The 23,302-nt window shown below is 39.3% G+C and overlaps 1 protein-coding gene across 1 annotated transcript; it reads right to left on the bottom strand.

The window, feature by feature from the left end:
- Nucleotides 1-19,612: 19,612 nt before the first annotated feature.
- On the bottom strand, nt 19,613-22,425 carry GPR135 (G protein-coupled receptor 135). The gene has a single exon (XM_044074456.1). The coding sequence runs from the start codon at nt 22,161-22,163 to the stop codon at nt 20,808-20,810; it is 1,356 nt and encodes a 451-aa protein (XP_043930391.1). The 5' UTR covers nt 22,164-22,425; the 3' UTR covers nt 19,613-20,807.
- Between the last annotated feature and the right edge of the window lie 877 nt (nt 22,426-23,302).

Genomic DNA, 23,302 nt, shown 5'->3' on the forward strand with positions numbered 1-23,302 from the left:
AACTTATGTGATAATATATTGAACAACTCATTTCCTGCAGTTACTTATATAATAAGAGAAAACAAATTTACCACTGTGATGACCCTCCACCTCTGGGCCAATAATCAAGGAGCCTTAATCCTCACTGTATCTCCAGATGCAGCTCTCTGCATCAAGAACAATCAGGCACAATTTCCTTTAAGAGCACACAGTGAACACAGTCAGTCTGGGGGGGGGGGTTCCTCTCTCTTTCTACAGATCCCCAGTAAGACTCCCCACTGGCACAGCTATAGAGTGGATTCCTTAGCCAGGGTTCCAAGCTACGTCCTCCAACACTCTGTCTGTCCAGTCAGTTCTTCATGTCCTTGCCTAAGTAGCTGACACACACACACACACACACACACACACACACACTCTTTCAGATTTGATTTACACATACACACACACACACACCCAGAAAAGGCTGGCACAGATTTACTAGCCATGCTCCCTTTTGCCCAGACTATAAGGTAGTTATCACTGCCACCAAAATCCCTCACCAGCTACTTTAAGGCCCTTAGGTTACCCAATATACTGAGTGAAATTAATATTAATACAAATGGTAGTTTGACCAAGAACAAGGCAATGTCACCAAATAAATATACAAATACTCTCAAAATTTAAATATCTGTACAAAGATTAGCCACAATGAAATGTTTAAATATATTTAATAATAAATAATAAAACAGCACGAAAATACTAAGTATGTATTCACAGTGACATCAAAGTTCAAATCACAGGAAATATTTAAAATAACACTGAAGGACAGGCTCAGACAAATAAAGAAAACAGTATCTAAACTAAGCTTCACTATATTCCTGACTGAATCTAAGAGAATCACTATTCCCTACTTACTTAATAGAGCAAGGCAGATGATGTGGTGAATGGTCCTTCTTGTTGTCAGGCCCAAGACACAATACAGAATGCTCAATCTCGCTAAGAGACTTCCCAAATTAATATCTAAAATATTACTTCTGGGGTAGCTTGCAGAATGGCATCACTTCTGGTCATCTAGTTCCCATGCAAACCCCCATTGCTAGAAGCTGGCAAGATTTAGCACCTAGCTGTAAAAATACACACACGTTTTTTTTTCTCACATCTGTGGCAGGTGGTGGAAGTCATAAAACAATTGCATACCTCCACACTTCCAGAGTAGCAATTAGTTCACTCCAAAGACAATATAGAAATCTTCCTAGTACAGACTTTGTCTATCTGACTGCATTGAAACCTGTTGGATAGCATCTTTATGGCATAGCCTATAAAGTGATTTAGTTTCAGATATATTTTAAAGTTTGCTGAACTGAGGTTAACCTCCTGATTACCAGTTTCCTCTGTTAAAATATATACATTTAAACAGTTACAATAGTGCATGTACATTTCTGTTCTGTCCAGTAGGGCACACTCCAGATACATTTCAAACACAAGCACTTTACAAATACCTTTTCAACACAGATGTCTGTACATTTCAGTTTGATATGCACATGGCATATGGTTCTAATACATTTTTGTAACACCAGCATCTTGTATAAATCAATTTGATATTCACAAATGACATTTAGTTATTTACAACATTTGCAGCTAGCTGTGCTGGCAGTACCTCCTATTGTCACAATCATACTTAAAAAACATTCCTTAATTTTAAAAATGAAAGGAGTTTAAAAAAGATAACAGTATTCAAAAGAAATTAGCAGGTCTAGAAAAGCAAGATATTACAAACTACAAATAAGATGGAGTACTAAAATGTGTAGTTGCTAAATTATTTGTCCTTAAGTAGTTAGGAAAATGTGGAAGCTTTGAGTAAGTACTTTACAAATATTACTAAACTATTTTGTTGCCCTATTAAAACTGCTAATCATGACCTGCACTTTGAGAATTATGTATGTCCCCACATTAGTCCAGAAACAGTAACAAAGGTTATAATGAGTTTGAAAGCTAACTATTCTGTGAACCCAGATAGTATCACAGTCATCCTTATTAAAAAAACTATTTTGGGTTAATTAATAAATCCATTGTATAAAGTATTTAATAAATTATTACCAGTACTGTTAGCCAACAGGGTGCTGGCAGAAATTGGGCTACTGTTGACCGAAGGAGGAGAGGAGGTGGAAGGTATGGCCGAAGGCAGGAAGAGAGGAGAAAGGCTAGGGCTGTGGTAGTGAGGGTCGGAACTTTGAATGTTGGCAGTATGACTGGTATAGGGAGAGAGCTAGCCGATATGATGGACAGAAGGAAGGTTGGTATAGTGTGTGTGCAAGAGACCAAATGGAAGGGGAGTAAGGCTAGGTGTATTGGAGGTGGGTTCATATTGTTTTATCATTGTGTGGATGGGAGGAGAAATGGCATAGGAGTTATCCTGAAGGAACAGTATGCTAGGAGTGTTTTGGAGGTTAAAAGAGTGTCGGATAGAGTGATGTTTATGAAGCTGGAAATTGATGGTGTAATGATGAATGCTGTTAGTGCATATGCTCCACAAGTTGGGTGTCCAATGGACGAGAAAGAACAATTTTGGAATGAGGTGGATGGAGTCATGATGACTGTACCCAGGGGTGAGAGTGTGGTGATTGGAGCAGATTTCATTAGGTATGTTGGTGAAGGGAACAGAGGGGATAAGGAAGTGATGGGTAGGTATGGTGTTAAACAAAGGAATGCAGAAGGTCAGATGGTAGTGGATTTTGTGAAAAGGATGGACATGGCTGTGATGAATTCGTATTTTAACAAGAGGGAGGATCATAGGGTGACATACAAGAGTGGAGGAAGATGCATAAAGGTGGATTATATCTTATGTAGGAGGGCCAGTTTGAAGGATATTGGAGACTGTAAAATGGTGACTGGGGAAAGTGTAGTTAGACAGCATAGGATGGTGGTTTGTAAGATGACGGTGATCAAGAAGAGGATGAGGAGTGTGAGGGCAGCACCAAGGATCAAATGATGGAAATGGAAAAAGGGTAATTGTGAGGTGGAGTTCAGGGAAGAGTTAAGACAGGCATTGGGTGGCAGCGAAGAGTTACCAAATAGCTGGGTAACTACAGCAGAGCTAGTAAGGGAGACAGCTAGAAAGATGCTTGGTATGACATCTGGACAGAGGAAGGACGACAAGGAGACATGGTGGAATGAGGAAGTACAAGAGAGTATACAGAGAAAGAGGTTGGCAAAGAATAAGTGGGATTGTCAGAGAGATGAAGAAAGTAGACAGGAGTATAAGGAGATGAGGTGCATGGCAAAGAGAGAGGAGGCGAAGGCTAAGAATAAGGCATATGAAGAGTTGTATGAAAGGTTGGACACTAAGGAGGGAGAAAAGGACTTGTACAGATTGGCTAGACAGAGGGACCGAGCTAGGAAAGATGTGCAGCAGGTAAGGGTGATAAAGGATAATGAGGGAAACATACTTACAAGCGAGGAGAGTGTGTTGAGCAACTGGAAAGAGTACTTTGAGGGGGTTGATGAATGAAGAGAATGAGAGGGAGAGAAGGTTGGATGATGTGGGGATAGTGAATCATGAAGTGCAATGGATTAGCAAGAAAGGAAGTAAGGATAGGTATGAAGAAGAGGAAGAATGGAAATGCTGTTAGTCCAGATGACATACCTGTGGAAGCATGGAGGTGTTTAGGTGAACTGGCAGTGGAATTTTTAACCAGATTGTTTAATGAAATTTTGGAAAGTGAGAGGATGCCTGAGGAATGGAGAAAGTGTTTTGGTACCGATTTTTAAGAATAAGGGTGACGAGCAGAGCTGTAGTAACTACAGAGGGATTAAATTGATCAGTCACAGCATGAAGTTATGGGAAAGAGTAGTGGAAGTTAGGTTAAGAAGTGACGTGATGATTAGTGATCAGCAGTATGGTTTCATGCTGGGAAAGAGCACTACAGATGCGATGTTTGCTCTGAGTGTGTTGATGGAGAAGTACAGAGAGGGTCAGAAGGAGTTGCATTGTGTTTTTGTAGATTTAGAGAAAGCATATGACAGGGTGCCTAGAGAGGAGTTGTGGTATTGTATGAGGAAGTCGGGAGTGTCAGAGAAGTTTGTAAGAATGGTACAGGATATGTACGAGGGTAGTGTGACAGTGGTGAGGTCTTTGGTGGGAGTGATGGATGCGTTTAAGGTGGAGGTGGGATTACATCAAGGATCAGCTCAAAGCCGTTTCTTATTTGCAATGGTGATGGACTGGTTGACAGACGAGATCAGACAGGAGTCCCCGTGGACTATGATGCTTGCAGATGAGATTGTGATCTGTAGTGAGAGTAGGGAACAGGTGGAGGAGACCCTGGAGAGATGGGGATATGCTCTAGAGAAAAGAGGAATGATGGTCAGTAGAACTAAGACAGAATATATGTGTGTGAATGAGAGGGGAGGATAGAGGAATGGTGAGGATGCAGGGAGTAGAGGTGGTGAAGGTGGATGAGTTTAAATACTTGGGGTCAGTAGTTCAGAGTAATGGTGAGTGTGGAAAAGAGGTGAAGAAGAGAGTACAGGCAGGATGGAGTGGGTGGAGGAGAGTGTCAGGAGTAATTTGTGACAGATGAGTACCAGTAAGAGTGAAAGGGAAGGTCTACAAGAGGGTAGTGAGACCAGCTATGTTATATGGGTTGGAGACAGTGGCAAAGGCAGGAGTTAGAGCTGGATGTGGCAGAGTTAAAGATGTTAAGATTTGCAATGGGTGTGATGAGGGTGGACAGGATTAGGAATAAGTATATTAGAGGGTCAGCCCAGGTTGGAAAGTTTGGAGACAAGCTTACATTGGTTTGGACATGTGCTGAGGAGGGATGCTGAGTATATTGGGAAAAGGATGCTAAGGATGAAGCTACCAGGTAACCGGAAAAGAGGAAGGCCTTAGATAAGGTTTATGGATGTGGTGAGAGAGGACATGCAGGTGGTTGGTGTGACAGACAAAGATGCAGAGGACAGGAAGAAATGGAAACAGATGATCCACTGTGGCGACCCCTAACAGGAACAGCCAAAAGATGATGATGATGATTAGAAGCAGGATATTTCCCTGAGGTCTGGAAGAACTGTTACTCCTGTTCATAAAAGGGATCTTACTACTGACATTAGGAATTATTGACCAATAAAGTTGACCTCATTACCTAATAGATGTTTTGACCGAAATCTGTTGAACTATAGAGAATGGGTCATACAACCAGAGTGCAGATATCATACATCACTGGCTTCATAGTTTCAGTGTTAACCAATTTAATTGCATTTTATAGCCTAGTTATGATGACCAGCAATGTGGGTTTTACTGATAGTGTTGTATCTTGAGTTGGCAAAAATATTTGATACTCTAACCCTTATTTCCATTTATCAAGCCCTTCCGTATAATAACATAAATCATTAAACTGTGTGGTAGATTAATAGGTAGGTAACAAAAATAACCCAGTGAGCGGCTGTCCTTTGGGGACATTATACAAAGATTTTGTTTATGTTGAAGTATCTCCTCATGGTTCTGTTCTGGACAAGGTATGGATTAATTTAGCTTTTGCTTTGTTTCCGTAGCATGGTGCATACTCAATTACACAGTATGCAAATGACGGCAAAACAGGGATTGTTCTAAGCTCAGATGCAGATACTACAACTCTAAACAACTACTAAGAAAAACAAAAAAGTACCAAAGCTAACACAGCTGAAGATTAAACAATAAACTTTAATGCACACAAAAGAGAGTAAGCACTTTCATGGTGTGCTCTCACCGCTTCATCAGACTATTCTAAACTAGTAACAAATGCAGTTAAATACCATAAGTTAATTAGTCAATTAAAGCAGTGATAAAAACATCAAGTATCTAAGAGAAAAATGTCACAACAAGAAAGCAGGCAAATGAAACATATAAAAAAGATAAAAAAATATATATAAAAAATGTGTATAAAAAACAATCCTATACTCAGTGTTTGAGAGGTCTAGCCCTGATACATCTTCATAAAAAAAGGTCCCATTCTGACGATAATGGTGACTCCACTACTAATGTTAACACTGGAGCCAGACCTAGGGCTATCACTTCTTTTCAACTGCAGAGCCCTTTTTCTATCAGGGACAGGTCACAGAATCGAGGGTGGAAGGGCAGACTCTATCGCCTCCCAAGTACAGAAATGAATGTGAACCTAACTGGCCAACGGAAAAGGAGGTAAACAGTTTTGTTTTTATTATTTCCTCTGTACAGCTTACTGCTGCACAGTTAGCATTGCTGAACAAAGGTTTATCATTCGTCCCTGCCAGAGAAGCCGAGCTAACTAGTGTCTTAACTGAACTTAGATTGTTTGGTAGGACTCTTACATTGAAAGCCATGCTACCTGACACTGTTAACACTAACACAGCTTCCTTTAGAAAAGCCAGCACTTTTATCCCACCACCCAATGCCAAAATAGAGACCTTTATTCAGATTTGTGAGAAGCAAATAAGAAGATAATTTGAATCTAATAGAAAGAAGAGATACTTTAATCTTAATAATGATGAATATGCAGCCCTCAATCAACTCAAGAACTTGAAATCCTTAGAGATTAGAGCAGCAGATAAGGGTGGTGGAATTGTTGTGTTAGACAAGGACATGTTAAACACAAATGCATAAATTGTTGTGTGATGACACCACTTATGTCTGTATTTCCAAAACTGCTGTTTATGGTATGACCGAGAAGGGTTCCTTCCTTATTTTCGATCTGCTTATGACGGGTATGATCGATAATAAGTTGTTTAAATATTTTGAGGTACAGTAATCACTTATACCAATCATTTATGGCTTACCCAAAGTGCATAAAAATCTAACACTGTCACCCATGCGCCCGGTAGTGTCTGGGAAAGGATGGGTAAGCGAGCCACTTTCTATTTACATCGAAAAGAATTTGCATTCTCTGTTGGACACTTGTGACACCGTCCTATAAGATACAAGGACCTTCTTACAAAGATTATATATGGCGACTTCTGATTTGAGTGCTGATTATCATTTAGTGACAATGGATGTAGAGTCACTCTTTACTGTGATCCCCAATACTTGGGGTATAGAAAATGTCAGGAAATTTATACAAGTCAACCGTTGTTTTACTGAGGACAAGATCAATTTAATTTGTGCCCTTTTAGAACTGGTTTTAGAAAACAATGTCTTTTTGTTTGAAGATCAGTTTTATGCACAAAAGGTTGGCGTGGCAATGGGCACAGCTTGTGCCAACAGCTACGCCAACCTTGTGTTGGTACAATGGGAGAGAGACATTATTTCAAGCTGAGGGCTTCTCTGAACATATCTCATGGTATGTAAGATTTGTTGATTTTTTTTTTTGTTGTGGAGGGGGTCAGTTGAGAGTCTCACACAGTTTATAGAGTTTCTACATCAGTCTACAGATTTTTTAAGATTTACTTTTAAATATTCTTTTGATGAAATTGAATTTCTTGATGTTAAGGTGAACAAAACTGATTTGACTAGCCTAGTAACTAGTATTTATAGGAAACCCACAAGAAAGAATAATCTGCTCAACAGAGATAGCATGCATCCTTGGCATGTTACCCGAAATGTTAAGGGGCAGGTGTACAGGGTCATGAGACTCCATAATAATGACGAACAGCTTGCCGAGGCACTGGAGACCTTGAAAATGGATTTTCTAGATAGAGGCTACAAGGAAAAGGATATTGACAGCTGTATTACTGAAGCGTATAAGGAGAGAGGGGGCAAATGCAGGCCTTATTACGCTGCTGCACCTAACACTGAAGCCATAAACAGAACAAAGGACAGGATTGATTAGGTTTTCTCTCACATATTCTTCTGATGTTAGTAGTATATGTGATATTGTCAAACGGAACTGGGGCATTTTGGATACGGTAGATGAATTAAGAAATGCCATAGATACTGCTCCACACTCTTCTTTTAAAAATAACAGATCCTTGAAAAGGCATCTGTGCTACAATACTTCTACTTTTAACAAGGTTTTACAATCAGAGAGGCATGGTACTTTTAAATGCAGGAATTGCACACCCTGCAAGTTTATACAATCTAATCCTACTTACATGCACCCTAATAAACACTTTAAAATAGACACAAACTTTTAAGCTGATTACAGGACTAAGAACATTGTTTATTTTAGTTACTGCACTTTCTTCCATGCTTTTTATGTAGGCATGAGTAACAGACAACTCAAAGACAGGGTGCTGGAACATGAGAGAGACATTAGAAACAAGAAAGACACCAATGCCCTTGCTAAGCATATTATGTGTCATGGGCAGGAACATAATTTTAAATTCCTTGTGCTAGAGATCATTCCTGAGAGTTTAAGAGGGGGAGATCTTAGGAATCGCACAGAATCTGCAGAGCAAAAATGAATTCTGTCTCTTAATGCTGATAAAAATACCAGGTCTTAATGAAGTTGCCTCTCTTAAGCCTTTTTTAAAAGCTAGACCTCTCAAACACTGAGTATAGGATTGTTTTTATACATATGTTTTATCTTTTTTATATGTTTCATTTGCCTGCTTTCTTGTTGTGACATTTTTCTCTCAGATAATTGATGCTTTTATCACTGTTTTAATTGACTAATTAACTTATGGTATTTAACTGCATTTGTTACTAGTTTAGAACAGTCTGATGAAGTGGTGAGAACTCTCTTTTGTATGCATTAAAGTTTATTGTTTTACCTTCAGCTGTGTTAGCTTCGGTACTTTTTTGTTTTTCTTATTAGTTACTTGTTACTGTATCGATCTATTTTTATTCTCAGCATACTTTTTATAACTCTGAACAACTGTCCACTGCATGTTATTTCATGGCCAACTAAATTAGGATGGAATTCTAGTGCAGGTAAACGGAACCTAATTTTTTTGGGAAACTATTATTTTCAAGGCAGGTTATGCTGTAAAATACAGTCTTAGAGGAAGTTAAATAATATAAAGATCTAGGAATTACAGTCACTTCCACTTTTTTATTTATTGATCATATTACAGAACTTAAAAATAAAGCAATGAGGCAAGCAGGGTTATTACTTAAAAGTATTGCATAACTTGAGCTGGGTGTCTTGGTAGAGTTATGCAAGTCTCTTATTAGACCTTTTCTGGCATATACCTTTTGCTTCTGTATGTACTGTCAAGCTCACATTACCATCTTGGAGATAGTTCAACAGATATTTTCTAAGATTTGTTTCCAGAATTAGACATCTGAAATATCAGAAAATGGAAAACCCATTTACTGTTCAGTATAGGGATATTTGAGGCAAGTTTATATTAGCATATGAAACTATAATGACAAAGCAGTGAACACAGGTTTTGGCCTTCAAATATATAACATATACCAGTTACTAGATGCATATGTATAAAAACATGACTTTTGTAATGAACATGAATAAGGCACACATACATGATTGGTGTATTACCTGTCATTCCATGTCTTTGGAATAAACTGCCTTATTCTGTAAGGGCATATGGAAACACAACTCAATATAAAAGTCAGTTAACAAATGATTGGTTTCCGTGTAAGACATGCAAAGTTTGACCACTCCCAGAACCTGTGTCTGCTCCATTTGGTATGATACCCATGCAGGGTTGCTAGGAATTACTCATTATCCATGAGACTTGCCGTGAGAGGTGGTCCTCCTCTCATTGCATAACTATTAGCCACTATGCCATATGTCTTCTATGAAACCCACCATATCATGTGGTTGACATGCTCCCAACATTGTCCTGTTGTGAGATTCCTCCCTCCCACAACACTGATGTGATGGATCATTGTGTTCCATGTACAGTCCTATAGTAGCTGGTGGGCACCACTTCTCTCCAAAAGGGGCCATCCATAGGTCTTGAGTACCTGTAGCAGGACGTCATTCCCAGTAGGTCCTGAGTGCCTGTAGCAGGATATCATTCCCATCTCCAACAGGAGCCATCCATAGGTCCTAAGTGCCTATAGCAGAACATCACTCCCAGTAGGTCCTGAGTACCTGCAGCAGAACATCATTCCCATGTCCAACAAGAGACATTCATATGTTCTGAGTGCCTGTAGCAGGACATCATTCCCATCTCTAACAGGAGCCATCCATAGGTCCTGAGTGCCTGCAGCAAAACATAATTTCCAGTAGGTCATGAGTGCCTGCAGTAGGTCATCATTTCCATCTCCAACAGGAGCCATCCATAGTTCCTGAGTGCCTGTAGCAGGACATCATTCAACACAGGGCTGAATTTGTTTTACCACTGCCATCTGCCTCCATTGGAGGAAACACTTACACTTAGGAAGAGGGCAGGTCACTGTTGTGGGACATTGATGTCAGAGAAGAGTGGGTTACCTATGAAACACAGAAGCTTGGTTTGACAATACACAGTAGGGTACAATTGAACAGGGCTAGGAAAACAGGGATGCAACACATTTGGTATTTATAGTGGCAACCAAGATGATTAGGGTTAGGGATAGACATTGAAGTGTAGATAAAATGCAGCTTCACAAGTAGCAGTGGTGGGGGGCTGGTGAGTGCATATAGGTGACAAGGGATGAAGAAAAGAAATGGGTAAGGGGATGCAAAACTGAAGGCACATGGGATGAAACTGAGTACAGATAAGACAGTTGTAATGGCAGCAAATGGGGAAAATCAGAAGGAGATGAGAACTCAGATAGAAGGGAAAATAGTGGAACAGGTTAAAAGCTTCAAGTATCTAGGAAGGTTGGTTGAGGAGAAAGAAAGTCTGAATGAGGAGACTGCAGCCAACTAGCACAGAGTGTCAGGGGTAGTGTATGACAGAAGAATGCCAAAGAAAATGAAAAATAAAGTGTACAAAACAGTGATGCGACCAGTATTACTGTAGGGTACAGAAACCTGGCAATAAAGGTAGAGCAGATGAGGAAGCTACAGGTAATGCAGATGAACTGCCGGAGACAGGCTGTAGGATGCACACTATGGGACAGATGAAGAAATGAGGACATCGGAGCAGAAGCCAAAGTAGCTCCAATTGTAGAGACAGTCAAAGAAAACAGATTACAGTGCTTTTGGCACATGTGCTGAAAAGAAGACAATCTGGTGAAGAAGATTTGGAACAGACAGGAAGAAGGCAAGAGGACACAAGGGTGTCTAGCAAAGAGATGGATGTCTTGTGTGAGAGAAGACCTATGACAGTCATGCCTGACTGTCAAAGAAGGTAGGAGAGTGGCATTGAATTGAGAGAGAGAGAGATGGTGACAGTTGACATGACACCCTGACCCCATGTAGAAAATTTGAAAAAGGAGGTTGATGATGATGTTCCATTGCATGCCACTGGTATGTTGTACATGCTTGAAAGTGCAATCAGGCTTTGCATGTACGAGTGTCATGGTAGTGACCATGTTAAGGTGTACTACATACTATTCAAAGTCCTATGCAAAATGTGAATCACAAGCTGCCATAATGATTTACTGTATGTCTGTAGCAATGGCTGCCAATGATATTGCCTCAGGGAGAGTGCCTGGTGTGTAAAGGACAGCAAAATAAGGATGTACCTCCTGCACAGCTGTTCCTTGCAGGTCCTTTCTGTTCAGCTGACCAGGGTGAACAGTATTCCCCATACCACTGAGCTGTGCAGACCTGGTACAGTGATCTCTCATGCCACTGCCCTGAAGCTCAATAGATGCAGGAAGCCAAGGTAAGGCAACAGTACACAGAATGGTATTGTATCTGTTATTTCTGCTTTGTTTTCTAATGTAATTTATATTTTTTCTGCTTTTCAGACCACTATTCCTAATAAAATTGGGTTCCTCTGACAGATTCCAAAATGTGTCAGGTTGACTGCTTTGAGTGGCTGTTTGTCTGTTGCCTGTGTTGTTGTTGGCAACTACATTGTTGTGGCACTAGGTATTTTGTGAGGGAAGACACATGGCTTTGTCTGTGTACACTCATGGTCACCATTTCATTACTCTGCTTCTTTGTACAGCTGTAGACACCCTGTCCTCCTACTTTGTTACACATAAATATGGTAATAAAGTAGATGCATCAGGCTGTGGACACCATTTCAGGCTTGGTCCAGTGAATCCTCTACAGAGAGGAGTTGTTGCTAAATGGTTCAGCATGTCAACATCTGGTCAGCTGCTACCTCCTCCACCACCTGCTCCAGCTGAGCCAGATGGGTTATTGCAGTGAACTACCCACTAGTGAAGGGCCAAGACTGTTCTAGTCTGGCACTCCCATCCCTGTGACCCACCTCAGCCTTGGCCATGACAAGTGGAGACTGCTGCACCCACAGTTTTGAGGTGCCCTCGTGACCTGCTGAGGTGCCACTAGTGGTGAAGAGTCACAATTGGTACCTGATGAACAGGTGACAAATTGGGAGTTAACTAACTCTGCTGTGCCATGTCTCTGCTGCCTCTTGTAGCACCTTTTTACTCTGTCCATGCCAAATGACATGTCATGTCTGCAAGCCATTACAGTCAGATGTGAGCGAGATATGCAAACAACAGTGCAAAGGCACAGCTACATGTGTACATGCAAGCAAACATAAGCTGTTCGATAAGTCTTAAAACCAAGTGAGAGATGTCACTAATGCCAATGTTCAGAAAATGTTTAATTTGTTTCATGTGCTGACATGCTAGTTACAGCAAACCATTTAAAGTCACATCATATGATGTATCTGATGTATCTATATTAGCCTCACAGCTGTACAAGAAGAAGAATATTGTTCAAAGTATTCAATATGGAAACCCAATTACAGTCAATCGCGAAATGGAAAGGCATTGCAACATCAATCCTGAAATGCTCGGGAAGATCACTTTTTTGAAATCACTTTTTTTCTGGGTCTGAATTATACAGTACTATAACGTATCATTTTGCAGAGTGGTCTACTACACCTTTAAGACTTGCCCAAAAGTTGTAGAAAAATTCTGCATGAAAAAATCCACATTTTTATTTAAGCAATGTACAACTACTGAACCAGTTTCAGTGAGAAATGTGTATCTTTCTTGTTTTAAGACCTAGAAAGAAATAAGTAGAATTTGATAAGACTCTCTCACACTAGATTATGATGTTTGGTCATGGAATTCTGAGCCCCACTCATATTCCGAGATACTCAAAAAATCACTTCCCTAGCCTCCTTGAACAAGGAAGATAAAGCTTCAGCAAAGATCTACAGATGATACCACCAGCACCTTCACACATAATAAAGAGTCATCAGACCACATATTGTGAACCATCTACTACTACTACTACTAAAACCATAAAAACAAACAAAATGCCCCAGTAATCAGTGACTCCATTGTCAGACACCTGGACTCCATGCTTATGAGGCTGGACAAGGACAGTGTAATAGTCAGTTGTCTCTTTGGCTCCAGGATCCATGCTATTAAAATGGCTTTTCAGTCCATTACACCTGGAAAATAAGAATATGACCTTGTAGTAGTCCATGTTTGTGTAATTCACTTCATGTGCTTAAGCCCGAAAGACACATGGAGAGACCTCTTAGATCACAGTATGTATGTGCCAAATGCAAGCAAGACTCTGTCCTGAGCAGAATCTTACCTTCACCCAGAATGATCCCTAAATACAAAGAAAAGGTATCCGCTTTCAGCAGTTGGCTAAATACTTGGTGTTATTCTTGGGGGGTCCAGTATGTGTTAGCTTGGGATGAGGTGATAGACAGATCAACTTACTTTGCAAAGGTCAGCTTGCACCTCTCCTTTCATGGCTTCTGCTTCCTGGCAGACGTCCTTCCTGCCCCACATACTATCTTTTTTTAAGCAAAGTCTGGCTACTGGACATTCCAACATAGCAGATAAAGCTAAAGTTACAGCAAATTCTAAATCAAACTATATATCTGAAATACTTCAAAAGGCCTTTCATATGCATCTAATTGAAGAAAATAAATGCAACTGTTTCAAAACCTCTGGTTAACTACCTCCTGTACATTCTAGCTTTAGTTGGCATTACTTTTATACATTTAACTTATCTATTAAAATAATCCCATGACAATCTTTTTTCTTTACACCTAGATCACTGATCAGTGAAGTAATCCTATGGTATGTTAGATTATTTGGCTTGTATGTACTTAACCCAGTTCATTTGTGCCACATGTATCATTATTTCATTAGCAGATTTGTACATAACATTTTCTTTATTGTCTCTCTCTCTCTCTATATATATATATATATATATATTTGTGCTGTATGTATTTATTCTGTATTTGAAAAATATGTTTTTATCTATACCTTGTATTTTACCATTGTGTCTGAGTCGGGGCTAAAAAAAGTTCTGTGGACCAATCTACCTATCCGGTTAACAAATGTTAAATAAATAAATACCTGCCTTTTATTCCTGAATGAACTTTCTAAAATACCTCTAATGCAAAATATCTTTATGATGAATGATTTTAACTATTCATCAATGCACTGGTGCACCTATACCTCAAAAGAAGGGTGTACGCAAAAATTCCTGGACTTAACAATTAGTTAATACCCCCAGACCTTATGCAGCTTCTCCTGTTTTTTTTTTTGTGCAAAGCAGCCTACATGGAAAATTGCTCAGACCTGGCAATTCATACTAGAACCAAATATATTGGTAAATTCAAAAACAAACCACCTTAGTGGTGTTTGAGTATAAATAAGCTCCACAACAAAAGGAATAAATTGTAAAGTTCTGTAATAAATCTAAATTTGCCCACACTAATGACTCTATCATAAGGGTCAGTAAAAACTATAAGCTACTATTAGGAAGAGCAAAACTAAGCACAATGTAGAGCTAGCATCTGAAGCTGAAGGCAAGTATAAATCCTTCTTTAATTATGTCAGAAAAATTAAGAAACAATACCCAGCACTGAACTTAAGTTTAATAATGGGACTCTGTACCTGAAGTATGAAAACTGCTGTTATGATATCCTTTCATAAAAATGGCTCTAACATAGACCCCACTACAGATCTATCAGTCAACTGTCTAAGCTGCAATGCCACGGAACACATTATATCTGACTTCATAAATTGCGATATCAAAAATATCATGCACCTTCACCCCCACCAGTTTGCTTTTTTAAAGGGATATCATGTTTACTCAACTTAGTAAACTTCTTGAAGAGGGTCACAGAGGTGGTCACTCGGTCCACACAACATATCTGGATCTGGCAAATAAATTGATGCCATTCCCCATACTTGTATTATAAATAAAATGAAAGACATGAACGTAGATCAATACATGGTAAGGTGTATAGCAAACTGGCTAGAAAATAGAACTCAGATAGTTAAGGTAATAGGTGTGAATTCAGAAGGTAAGAAAATAACTAGTGGTGTATCTTAGGCATAGGTATTGGGACCCCACTATTTGGCATATACTTTTCTAACCTCCAGATAGTAAATCCAGATCTGTGGCTAACAAAGTTTGCTGGTGATGGCCGGTTGGGTATTATTGTCTGATCACCCCTTGATAAGGCATCACTACAGCAGGAAATTATCTCACCATCAAATGCTGTACTGAAGTAGGCTAAAATTCAATATAAAAAAAGTGTAGCAGTGTTTCATTTAGCAAAAAAAAAAAAAAAAACCCTCCTGTCTCCCAACTTACACCATAGCTTGTACTCAACTCCAAAATAATATGCTAATAAGGGATCTTAGCACCCGAATAGACATCTCCCTTTCTTTTGACCACCAAGTAGCATTAGTAGTCAAGACATCCTTCTATTTAACACAACTGATGTCTAAAGGCATCTCATCCAGGTCGAAATAAGTTACCACCCCACTGTACTCTGCCCCAATTAGACCAGTTATAGAGTACATTGGTATGTACCTGCCCAAACATATTGCTCAACTAGAAAGTCCTCAACATTTCTTAAGAAAGAAGATTACAGGCCTAAAAACTCTGCATTACAAAGAATCTTGAAACCTTTCTCTATTCTTGGCCACTTCTAGACTCTTACATGGAGCTCTATGAATTGCCTTCTGTTCCATCAAGTTCAAACCTTCCATTCTATCAAGGGTCAAACCTTCCATGATCTCTTACATCTCCACAAGACAAACACATCCACTAATGCTAGATCTAAGGATTTTAATTTCCACCAACATCTATACAAAACAAACTAGAGGGACAAAAGACCAAACCGTCTATGATCATTGGATTATATAAGTTACAAGGCAACTGAGTCATGAGACTATTTCCTGCTTGCCTGTATATATCCTTTGACCCTGCCTCTCTTTTTAAGGAGAACAAGGCCAGCCATACCAGGGGTGACTTTATGAATACCCATCCAGTTGTCCAGTTCCTTTTTAAAGGCAGATAATGTGACATATTGTTTAACTTGTAGAGGAACTCTGTGCCACAGAAAGGGTAGGTGCTGTGTGGCAAATCTTTCCCTCTTCCTTGTCTTGTTTATATATTAGAGTAGATTTATTTATTTTTCTTGCCCCAGTGTTAGCTGGACTGTTTTATTTATTGAGGTATAAGAGTTCCCAGACTACCCGATCCTTTACAGCTCTAAAACCAAGGCAGAGATCACCCCCTAAGGAGTTTACATGAAACAGTATAGGGATAATGCCTCCAGCTTTCTCAGTAGATTGGATATGTTGCATCTCCACAAGATCAACTGGTAGATCTCTTACATCTCCAGAAGACAAAGAGCTCCACTAACACCAGATCTAAGGTTTTAATCTCCATCAGTATACAAACAGAAACAATGGAGCAAGAGATTTGTTATGCAACACTTCCCCATATCTGATATAAACTGCCCTTATATGCTGAACAGAGCGACACCCTCACATTCTTCAAGGCTAACTTTGATGATTGGAAGCACATCTGCAGATTCATCTCAGACCAGACACAAGCTGCCCTCCTAGATGTGGAAGGTACATCATGAGGATAGGTATCAGCAAGGTACAAATGGTATCATGACTCATATGTCTTCTAATTCCTATGATCGTTTTCAATTACCGTCTAATGGATATTTAGATGCATGGTAAAAGTATCACAGCAAACCCATGATGCAAGTCCACAAATTCATAAAAAGTCAAAAACAGAATCCCTAACATGCAATTTCTACAGGTTGTATGAGTAATAGACCTATTACAGACCACAGTTCTCAACTTTCAGGTTCTTCCTCTTAAAATGTGGAATAAGTAAGGAAAAAGAAGAATATTTGTCATTGTTACTCAAACTGAGGTACATTTGTAAGATATACAACAGATGCCCAGTGGTGTTAAGTTTCAAAGTGCTTAACTAGAGTTTTGGGATTTTTTAAACATTACCGTGGGCTATGCATTTCAGTGAGTCCACAACTCCAAGAAGTATCCTTTGTATCTTAAGACCATCTGTTCTCCAAATGTCAGCTGTACCTGCAGTTGGTAATGGCAAAACAGTCCTTTCAGAAATGTTTGGTTTGTACAAAGAAGTTTGCAATTCCTAATCAGACAGCCAAAATGAACATGGGACTTGTTGGAACACCTGAGCTGAAATTCTTTAATGGTCCAATTCTTTTTCATAGTATTTGCCAAAAGCATACCTCTAGTCCTAAATAGACCAAGGAACATTGACTTATCATGAGGACAGTATCATTTATGGGTTTTTCCATTAATGCAAGGGACACCGTTTCTCACCATGATTTTTGTCACCATTTCTGCACACATTGGGTGAATTCATAATACCTGGTTCTTACTCCCTTTTTGCTAGAAAACATTAAATGGCAAGTTTTATGACAGTTGAATGAATTGTACCAAAGTTCAAGCTGCAATTATTTAGATATTAACAGTAAGTACATGATGAAATCTAATTACTAGGACACTATCACACACTTATAGTACAGTAACAAGAACATAGAAATAATACAAGGCAAATGATCACAGGGACCATAAGAGGCCTACCATATACACCTTTTAGTAGACACACTTAAATTTCTTCCACCCTTTATGAGTACTTAATACTGCCCACCTCTCAAATGAAGCAGAGCCATACATGATAACTCTGGCATAAAGTTAGGTCCAGACATCCAGTCATCAAGACTAACTTTAAAGACAGATAACCTGCAATGGTAATTTATTCCACTGTCTGGGAATAAATTGAGTTATGAACCTATCCCTTTGGCGAGTCTTGTTTATCTGTTGATGAAAATGTAAGTCCCTAGTGTGGGTGTTTGTATAGTCACTGGTTTTGCAAAGAAAAGGTCAAATAAGATAGGATCTTTCATAGCTTGAAAGCAAGATACAGGTTACCACAGAGTGGGCCAGTAAGCTACTAAGTATAAGGACAGTTGTGCTATTTTCTCAGAGTAGTTGAAGGATTTAAGGCCCTTCATTTTTTTGGTTAAAAATTGTTGTGGCTTTCCAAATTGTATCAACATGTTTGGATTTTGACATACCAAATGAGTTACTATAATCATTGATGGGGCAGATAAAGGTAGAATAGAGTAGCATTATGATTTCTTTGAATGCTGAAGATATTCCGGATATTCCCCTGGAAATGAATTAGGCTAGATAGAAGGATTTCCTGACTATAGTGTAAAAATGATGATTGAATGCGACACAGAGATTTGTCCACATAAGTATTCATGTCTCTAATGACCATTTCTTCAACTTTTATCATTTCAGCCTTTAGCCATAATTTAAATCTTATGTAAATCAGCATTTCACAAATGTAAACAGATATTTTCTAGTTTAACTCCTATTGCTGCACTACACTTTTGAGTCCGTGAAAATTACAGAATTTTGTTTATACCTAAAACAGAAAACATTTTGTGTTCCAAAATTCTTACAACAGCAGCCATCACACACTCCAAGTACTTTATAATTAGAAAAAAGATAACAGACAATAATATTGTTTTTCATGGGTAATTCCTGAGTTCACAGCAGTACAGATACATAATATGAAAAATATTTGTGGTACTGAAAGCTGACAAATGAGACAAAGTATGTTGTTGTGTCTTTCGGCTTTTCCCGGTTAGGGGTCGCCACAGTGGAACTCCGGTCCGCTAATGATTATCAGTAGATTTTTACGTGCCAAGTTGCCAGCCCTGACGCACAACCTTCAACGAAGGTACGCCCATTCACACATGTCTCCACACAGAAGACACTCTAGCTGAGAATCAAACAGGACGTCTTACTGTGAGGCGACAATGCTACCGCAGCACCACCACCACAGATAAATGAGACATAAATGAGGTGATCTGTGCCTGACGTATAAAGCCATGTCCAACCCGGAATTAATGGACATGCTGCATCTCAGAAAATCCAAATCCCATCGAGCTACGCTCGAGAGACTTGAACCTCAGCACTGAAATAAATAGGACATGCTGGAGGGACAGATTCATAACCCAGAGGCTCCCTTCACTCTGGAATAAAATCCCAGTCCAGGTTAGGCAGAGTCCCTCATTGACTCTCTTCAAGAGGAATCTTGATGAGTGGATGGGAGATCGTAGGTTTACCCCGGGTATCACTTCTCTGTCACTGTTAGAGGCACAGTATACTAACCTCGAAAAAGGGCATAGCAAAATTAATTTAAAATGGGTGGTGAAAGCCAAACACACTCTGGCTAGGCTTATAAATGCCCTAGGGCAGATAGCCTAGTATGAACCTATGAACCTATAAAGTATACCTTTTAATAAAGTCAGCACAGACATAGTTGGTCAAAGGTATTTAAAGTCAAAGTATAACATTTTATCCATACTGTTTCCTTGCTTATATTTCAAACAGAAAGCTTAGAGGTAATTAAAAATATTCAGCAACATATTTTGTGATGCATAAAAGACAATAATTTATTCCTTTGCTCAGTTACAAAATATTTACTGTAGGTACACCCACTTATTTCACAGTCAGTAACAAAGATAAACACTTACAATCTTTGAATAAAATAGAGCAATATGTTTATATCTCCTAATCTCAAGAAGGCTTATGGAAAAAAATCCATACCATTTGAATGAATGCGTTAAGGCTTTAGGATTACTATTCCTCTAGCAATCAGACAATTAGCAAGTTCAGAGACATCTGGGAGCTAAACTAATGTTAAAGGTCATCGCATGAGTTGTGCTTTCATTGCATCAGCATTGTTAACTGCCTTACCTTTAACATTTATTACAGAGTATGTAAATGTACCACTGTTACTATAAAAATATGAACGTGGTGTCCATAAAAGGCAAATGCATATTCCAAGCTATAAGTCAGTGTGTTTCTCAAGCATTCATTCTTGGCACTGATGGCTCAGATATTTAACTTCATTTTCCAGCTGTCTGAATATGTATCAGACAACAAGGCAACTTTGTATCATTCATAAATATCTGCTGGCAATCATCCAGGCTTGCACACCAATTTTCATCGAAAAGCACATATGATGTGTGGTTTATTTATTTTAATTAATTTTAAAGATGTGTGTCGCTGTTTGGCTTTTGGCATTATTTTAATTTAAAATTATTGCACTTCCATAATTTCCTCTGTTCATTACATAAAGTAGAATATATTCACTGTAATTCCGTTCGATTGCATGTAGCTGTGTAATAAATACATCAAACAGAATACAGTGATGCAAGAACATCGTAAATTTGGCTTTTTCTTTTGCAACCATTCTTTCTGGTACTGTTTCCACGACAGTTGCTAAAAAAGTTTGACGTTCACAGTGAATATTTTTTAAATACTCTGGGACTGAAAACTGCAATGGTGTTTTCATTCATTTAGTCAATGATGGCACTTAAAAGTCACCCAAGCAGTCAACTTTTTGCATGATAATGGATTTGGCACTTTCATATGTTTGATAAAGTTACTGTTTGTTTCTGGAGGGAGATACCCCAGCTACCATGCTTATTCAATGTTCATTCTATACGAGGAACCAACTTTCATGATGTTGTCACTACATTACAAAAATAGTGCATTTTCCAGCAGGTTATATTGTTAAGCGTCACAGCAAATATTTCTTGTCATCTCCATTTCGTAATCAAAGGCTCGTGTCTGCAGTTTCGGATTTGGGTACAGCAGGCTCCGTGGTCGCATCTGTTTGGCCATCCTTACAGAAAAGTACAGCTGGATTTTTACACGCCCACATTGCAACATCTCCACCACCATTAGCAGGACTAGAGGATGACATCCTGCTGCCAGCCCCACGACGGTTAACATAGCGATCTTTTATCCTATCAGCACGATTCCTGGCCTCCCGACTTTGGCTTTGTGTGGATAGATAAGCTGCAATATTCCTAGTCCTATAGCCTTCTTCTCTGTTGCGGCCTAACAACATAGATATATTGGGATTTCGTATGGCATAAATTAAAGGGTTAATTGCACCATTTGCCCATGCCATCCAAATTGCAACAGTGTCCATAACTGGAGAAAATGAATATTCTCCGGCTGCGGTCACGATGCCCATGATGCAGTAAGGCCCCCAACAGCATATAATGAACACGATCATAATCAGGACAGTGGTGGCCGTCCTCATCTCACTATAAAACCGGAGCAAATGAGCATAAGTAGTCACTGGCCGGACGCGGATTTCTGACAGTCTGACTGTCTTACATATGTTATAGTGACAAAAGCACATAAGGGCAAAAGGCAACAAGTAACATATTACAATTAAACTGATACTGTAAGTCGTGCCCATGCGGGAAGTGCCTGAGTGAAATATGTACATGCAGTGATAGAAGCCCTTTTTATGGATTACCAGTTTCTCTTTTGCCCGTGCCAAAAGGTACCAAGGGAACGAAAAAAGAACCGCTATTAACCAGACAGCCACAAGTGACTGGATTGCTCTTTTTCTGCCGATCTTCTCCTGTGGCTGTCTAACTATGGCATAATAACGATCAAACGATATAAGGGTCATAGTCAAGGTAGAAATAATCCCAAAGCATGAGTTGAAGAAACCATTGGCGACACAAAAGTGATCCCCAAATATCCAAGCCCCATCTCTACTGAACAACATGATGAAAGAGAAAGGTAGACATAGTATGGCAGTCATGAAGTCAGAAAGAGACAGAGACATGATAAAAGCATTTGTTATTGTTCTCAGCTGTCTGTGTTTGATAATAACAATGATTACTGCGCAATTGCCTAAACTGGACAGAAGAAAAATGACCAAAAGCATAAGCACTTGAGACGCCACTGCTATGCCATGTAGGAGAACGCTTGCTTCTAGGATCTTTCCCCCACTTGGTCCCTGAGTCTGTGCTTCTACTGTCTGATTTTCTATGGCTATGATGGTGGTATTGAAGGGTGGTGTCAGGGTACCAAGCCCCACTCCTCCTCCTGAGCTGGTAATGGCTGTAACGTTGACTAAGAAAACAGTGTCTGCAAGCGAATCCATCGGGCTCAATTAGAAAACAGCCACGAAATGGAGGATTCATCACTTAGTGTGTCAGCCACGCACACTTTGAGATAACTAAATCCAACGGCACCTGCGCCTGCTGCCAAAGCAAAAATAATTCCACCACTCCTGTACCACAGCAGACATCTTCTGCCCGTTACACAGCATCATGTACTTTGGGTATAATACCTACAAGAGCGCAGTGTGTACTAATTGCTTTTATTTTCGCATCCGCCTTCTGCGCGCACTACACGGCAAATGACGTTTCTAACGGTTGCCAGGGAAACTAACATTTTTACTATTACGCACTGAGGGAGCACAAGTACATGGAAGAGCTGGCCGAACGTGCCCCTCTTGCCTTTTAGGCAGACATGACGTCAAAGCAAATAATAAGGTGTGTGGAGGGAGAGGGATGAATGAGGGATACAGAAAATACACTTCATTGCTTGTGCATTCCGAACAATGTGCATTTAGTAATCATTCATGGTATTAACATATTGGAACTGTAAACACAGAAACCTCAGGTTTTTCCTTCAAGTTGTTACGGGGCGGAATTGTATGGCAGGCAGACAAAATGTATGACACGTGCACTGCAAATGTAAAATACACAGGCAAATACACTTGAATTTATAGTGGCTGTGGACTGCAAAGTACCATAGAAAGGGTTACAACTTGTCCCGGTTTACGCAGGACAGTCCCTATTTGGGTAGTCTTGTCCTGCAGAAAAAAAACCTGAAAATAGCAAGTGCCTTGGGACATTGCTACAAATATATTTCCTAAGTTTCCATCAATAATTGCTCAAAACAATAGTTTTATATACAAAACATCTAAATATTGATTGGACCTGCACAAACCACTAAAACTGTACAAGAATGAGTTTTCGTTTTGGCAAAATAAGTCCACTGCTTTGCAATCCTTGTATGTTTTTCCCTACAAAATCTCACATTCTCAGTAAAAAAAAAAAAAAAAAAAAAAAAAAATGGCCCACTATGAGCTTTCCAGAAGGTGGCAACCTTAATCGCAAATTTCGCATGTGATAATACCAGGTGCATGTTAGGGGTGTGAAGTAGAAAAAATCCACATTACGCTTTGTTTGCATAATACTCATATTCTTCTGTCGTGGCATGAAAATCCAAATA

This window comes from Protopterus annectens, chromosome 6.part0 (genome assembly GCF_019279795.1).
Source record: "Protopterus annectens isolate FY-2018-M chromosome 6.part0, PAN1.0, whole genome shotgun sequence".
Lineage (NCBI taxonomy): Eukaryota > Metazoa > Chordata > Ceratodontiformes > Protopteridae > Protopterus > Protopterus annectens.

Excerpts from the sequence above, each read along its gene's own strand:
- GPR135 (XM_044074456.1), bottom strand. The coding sequence starts at position 22,163 with ATGGATTCGCTTGCAGACACTGTTTTCTTAGTCAACGTTACAGCCATT.